The 6,110-nt window shown below is 44.6% G+C and overlaps 1 protein-coding gene across 1 annotated transcript in view; it reads left to right on the top strand.

Moving 5' to 3' along the window:
• Positions 1 to 4,694: 4,694 nt before the first annotated feature.
• LOC124799084 overlaps positions 4,695 to 6,110 on the top strand; it is a 167,414-nt gene continuing 165,998 nt past the window's right edge. The window contains exon 1 of the mRNA XM_047262622.1: positions 4,695 to 4,932. Within this exon, the coding sequence (XP_047118578.1) occupies positions 4,695 to 4,932 (238 nt within the window). The remainder of the gene's footprint in view (positions 4,933 to 6,110) is intronic.

Genomic DNA, 6,110 nt, shown 5'->3' with positions numbered 1-6,110 from the left:
ATCGAGTATAAATTTAAGTGTTAGTCTTTTTTGGTGCTGTTTTGAAAGGACAATGAGACAGTTAACAGCTGACGTCCCCAGTTCCTCACGCTTCATGAAAGCAATAAAGATCTTAACACAATCAAGTCGGCGCTGAGAATTGTGTTTCGCTCTGGGGGACGGCGCGCATATTCCTGGTTCCCTGCATGTGTCGGCGCTGCTTTTCCTGTTTCTTGCCGTGGGGCGGCGGTGGTATTCAGACTCCCTAGGGTAATATACAGGGTGTCCCATAAAGAATGACCCGATTTTAACTTGTAATAATATTGAGACAAATGGCATTAGGTAACTGAAACAGCGCTAGATGTAATCGGCATGGTGTAGAGTTTCAGATAAAATTCGCTAGATGTCGCTACGAGCACTGACCTGGAGCGTGGACATCGAAGATGACACTTTTGTCACGGTTGATGTTCGGCGATGAGGCAACTTTCCATATTTGCGGTAAGGTTCACTGTCATAATGTGCGTTTATGGGGGCTCGAAAATCCTCATGAAACAATTGAACACGAACGTGATTCACCAAGAGTGGATGTTTTTTGTGCTGTTTCGCAAAGCGATGTTTATGGACCCTACATTTTTCAGGAAGAAACCGTAACAGGACAATCAGATCTTACAATGCTATGGAACTGGTTATTCCCATAACTTGACTCTGGCAATTTCATCTATCAGCAAGATGGAGTACCACCGCACTGGCACAACAACGTGCGCATTTCCTCAATGCCAAGGTGCCTCAATGTTGGATAGGGCGTACAGGACCGCGAGACCAGGCTTTACACTCTTGGCCTCCTAGGTCCCCTGACTTAACTCCTTGTGATTTCTTCCTGTGGGGATATGTTAAACGGTGTGTTTGCGTTCCTCCCTTACCTTGTGACATTGATGAACTAAAAACCAGAATATCAGCTGCTCTAGCTACAGTGACAGAGGACACCTTACGCTCAATTTGGGATGAATTCGGCTATCGACTAGATGTCGTCCGTGCACCCAATGTAGGACATATTGAACATTTATGATCGATTTTTATAAACTTCTGTCTTTTCTGAGTAATTTAGTATGCAATTTGTTGGTGTTAAGCCCTACCTCCCAATAAATAATTCTATTTAAAATCGGCTCATTCTTTTTGGGACACCCTGCATTGTCTTTTGTTGAGAAAGTCCATTATTTTAAAGCAAAGAGAGATCGCATAAAATAATGTTATAATAAATGAATCGCAAATTGTGTATTACCTCATTTGTACAGAAAGCTCTCGTTGAAGGGTCACACACAATTTTATTCACAGTTACTGGTGGGCCTGGCTGATACGTCATACATCATACGTTAATGTATAGCTGGGTGAGTAATGTGGTGTTTGCTGTGTTATTCAGTGGTTTGCTATTTAACTAATTCGTAAATGAAAATAATAGTCTTATTTTATTACATTGAGTAATTACTAAATAATTTTTCTCCCGCCTAAAGATTTGGTCAAGTTGATAAAAAACTCCAAGTTAACGTTGTGTTAAAGTGTTGTCTGTAAGTCGTGCAAGTGTCACTAAATCACAGTTCAAACAACAGATTCTATACAACTATTGATTATGATGGAAACAGTTATCCTCAGCAAAATGATCATTAAAACCACCGAATATCAGCCGCGCACAACACTGACGTATGTTTCCTGAAACAATATTCTTCGCAACTCGTGCGTAATTAATTTCGGCTCCATACATCAGCTAGAAAAGTTTGTTATAAGGATCGTGATCGTGCTATGAACACTGTTTTTAAAGAACCAGCCTGATTCGAATTATTTTCATTAAAATGAGTTCAGGACCACCGGTGCAAATTTATTTTTACACATTTTTATTACCTTCGGCACTTCTGTCTGCAGAGTTGCGTAATTTGAATTTGCCGTTGAGATAATTGTTAAGATGGCGGCAGACAATTGATAGAGACTTTGTATTGTTAGACCAAGTAGGATAAGTATTTGAAATGATTATTAAACTTTACTTTCGTATTGTGCACTATTTAGACTTCATCAAGCGAACATTTGATTTTTTGTAACGAAAACATAGATAAAAACGCGATACAAATCGCTATCATCAATGGCTACGCTCCTTGCAACGGAAAGAAATAATTAACACAGATAAGGCTTACTGAGAAAGGAATTAGGGTTACAAATAATTATTCACTCATATTTATAATAATAATGAACTATATTCTCAAATGGTTCAAATGGCTCTGAGCACTATGGGACTCAACATCTGAGGTCATCAGTCCCCTAGAACTTAGAACTACTTAAACCTATCTAACCCAAGGACACCACACACATCCATGCCCGAGGCAGGATTCGAACCTGCGACCGTAGCAGTCAAGCGGTTACGGACTGAAATGCCTAGAACCGCACGGCCACCGCGGCCGGCGAACTCTATTCTCAAGTAATAATTAACAAATAATTACAATTTCTTAACAGACCTCAATTTGATATGCGTCTTGCGTCCGCAACCTACAAAAGCCAACCAACAAAAGGTAAAAACAAAGGAAGACAAACGCAGATCATAAAAGGAATTTACAATTATCATTGTCTTTGTATGACACACATCGGTATGTCCAATCACATCATAAAATATTATACAGGGTACTACAAAAAGGTACGGCCAAACCTTCAGGAAACATTCCTCACACACAAATAAAGAAAATATGTTATGTGGACATGTGTCCGGAAATGCTTAATTTCCATGTTAGAGCTCATTTTAGTTTCGTCAGTATGTACTGTACTTCCTCGATACACCGCCAGTTGGCCCAATTGAAGGAAGGTAATGTTGACTTCGGTGCTTGTGTTGACATGCGACTCATTGCTCTACAGTACTAGCATCAAGCACATCAGTACGTAGCATGAACACGTCAGTGTTCATCACGAACGTGGTTTTGCAGTCAGTGCAATGTTTACAAATGCGGAGTTGGCAGATGCCCATTTGATGTATGGATTAGCACGGGGCAATAGCCGTGGCGTGGTACGTTTGTATCGAGACAGATTTCCAGAATGAAGGTGTCCCGACAGGAAGACGTTCGAAGCAATTGATCGGCGTCTTAGGGAGCACGGAACATTCCAGCCTATGACTCGCGACTGGGGAAGACCTAGAACGACGAGGACACCTGCAATGGACGAGGCAATTCTTCGTGCAGCTGCCGATAACCCTAATGTCAGCGTCAGGGAAGTTGCTGCTGTACAAGGTAACATTGACCACGTCACTGTATGGAGAGTGCTACGGGAGAACCAGTTGTTTCCGTACCATGTACAGCGTGTGCAGGCACTATCAGCAGCTGATTGGCCTCCACGGGTACACTTCTGCGAATGGTTCATCCAACAATGTGTCAGTCCTCATTTCAGTGCAAATGTTCTCTTTATGGATGAGGCTTCATTCCAACGTGATCGAATTGTAAATTTTCATAATCAACATGTGTGGGCTGACGAGAATCCGCACGCAATTGTGCAATCACGTCATCAACACAGATTTTCTGTGAACGTTTGGGCAGGAATTGTTGGTGATGTCTTGATTGGGCCCCATGTTCTTCCACCTACGCCCAATGGAGCACGTTATCATGATTTCATACGGGATACTCTACCTGTGCTGCTAGAACATGTGCCTTTATAAGTACGACACAACATGTGGTTCATGCACGATGGAGCTCCTGCACTTTTCAGTCGAAGTGTTCGTACGCTTCTCAACAACAGATTCGGTGACCGATGGATTGGTAGAGGCGGACCATTTCCATGGCCTCCACGCTCTCCTGACCTCAACCCTCTTGACTTTCATTTATGGGGGCATTTGAAAGCTCTTGTCTACGCAACCCCGGCACCAAATGTAGATACTCTTCATGCTCGTATTGTGGACAGCTGTGATACAATACGCCATTCTCCAGGGCTGCATCAGCGCATCAAGAATTCCATGCGACGTAGGGTGGATGCATGTATCCTCGCTGACGGAGGACATTTTGAACATTTTTTGTAGCAAAGTGTTTGAAATCACGCTGCTACGTTCTGTTGCTGTGTGTTTCCATTCCATGATTAATGTGATTTGAAGAGAAGTAATAAAATGAGCTCTAACATGGAAAGTAAGCGTTTCCGGACACATGTCCACATAACATATTTTCTTTCTTTGTGTGTGGGGAATGTTTCCTGAAAGTTTGGCCGTACCTTTTTGTAACACCCTGTATAAATAATTAACATTTATTTCACTGTTTTTTCGTATGTCGGATAGATAATGTTTGTAACTGTTAGAGGCATAATTTCCTCTCGTCGCACTGTAGCACTATTTAAAATCAGGTCATTCTTTTTCGGACACCCTGTATTGTCCTTTTGTTGAGAACATTATTTTAAGGCAAAGAGAGCTCGCCTAAAATAATGTTATAATAAATGAATCGCAGATTGTGTATTGCCTCATTTGTACAGAAAGCTCTTGTTGAAGTGTCACACAAAATTTTATTCACAGCTATTGGGTGGGCCTGGCTGATAGGTCATACATCATACGTTAATGTATAGCTGGGAGCGTAACTGGTAGAGCCGGGGGTGAGCCGTCAGTGGTCCACGCCGACGTGAACGTGTTACGCAGGTTTATTCATTTGTCTGTTCCGGATGTATGATAAAGGACAGTCCGGCGGATTTTGGCAGCGCTGCCCCGCTGGGCATGAATGGCGCCGGCGTCACTGGAGGCGACCCGAGCGATACGGCGCCGTGTGGGCGTTGCGGCGAGGCGCGCCCACGCGCGGCCGGCGTCGCGACGCCTCCCCTCCCCCACGGCTCCCGTCCCCCTCCACCGGCCGCTCCCCCCTCCACGCCGGCAGCCGCGCAAAGTGTGCCAGCGGGCAGGGGCCGGCTCGCCAGTCCGCGAGCGACCGCCGCCTGCGCAGCCCGTGCGTGGAAGCCTCGGTACGTGCCCTCCTGCTACCGCTACTGCCTCTGCTGCCCTGCTCTGCTCATTGACTTGCTGGCCGCGCTGCTGCCGTGGACGAGGACGGCTGCTTCCAAATTAGCACAGCGCGGCGCTGCACCGCCTGCCGATACGTGTCGCCTTCGGTGGAGTTTGCGTCACCACCGGTCGTGTGTGTGCTACATGTCGACTTGTCAAGGGCAAATTGGCTCGTCCGTCAGTGTCTGTGATGTGCTGCTAGAACTTCTCTACCGTACTATCTCGCTTAGGAGTCCACACATGCGCACAGTTTCTCTCCTCTGAGTTGTCAAGGTATACCAATTTGAAAGATAAAAGAAGTGAGAAATTGCACCTTGATTCAGGAAACTGTAGACTGTTTCTTTTGGATTCGCTATCACCGTTGGTCAAACGGGAAAAACGTCGCATCGAGAGAGTTGGCACATTTTCCGAGACTCGTGTTCGTTCCGTATGGGATTAAATCCCAGTCCAGCAATCCCTAAATCATCACAGGCCCTCGCATTAATGGTTAAAAGCCTTGTCTTTTTTTGTCTGCCACCAACTGAAGCGGCTCTCCGACTGTAGTGACCTGGACGTCGACGGAACTGGAGGTGCTGTCCAGCCATGCTGGCACCAGTGTTTTCTACGTCCTCCAAACTAATACGAACTGAATGACAAATGAAATTTTGCATTCTACAACGTGTTGGGGTTACTCCTCGTTCTAGTTGCTTATGAAGCGCGGTAAAAATTACTTATTAAGTGCATCTGAGCTGTAATTAGTGTAATGTTGTGCTCACGCTCCCTAACGGAGCGATACGTAGGAAGATGAAGGTTCTTGAAACTTTGTATGTAGGCTTTCTCGTACTGGTTGAAGTCTATCTTCAAGCGCCTGACGGTTCACGTTTTAACATTTCGATGACGCTCTCCCGCGGGTCAAAGTTGCGACCATTCGTGCCGTCATTCTTTGTATACTTTACATACTTCGTTAGTTTTATTTGGTATGGGTCCCACACACTTGAGAAACAGAAAAATGGGACACTCATTATTTGAAGACGACTGCGTATTTACAAAAAATTGTTCAAATGGCTCCGAGCTCTATGCGACTCAACTTCTGAGGTCATTAGTCCCCTAGAACGTAGAACTAGTTAAACCTAACAAACCTAAGGACATCACACACATC

The sequence above is a fragment of the Schistocerca piceifrons genome, chromosome 5, assembly GCF_021461385.2.
Source record: "Schistocerca piceifrons isolate TAMUIC-IGC-003096 chromosome 5, iqSchPice1.1, whole genome shotgun sequence".
Taxonomy (NCBI): Eukaryota; Metazoa; Arthropoda; class Insecta; order Orthoptera; family Acrididae; genus Schistocerca; species Schistocerca piceifrons.
Note: the sequence above shows the minus strand (reverse complement) of the source record. Positions and strands in the feature narration are given on the sequence as shown.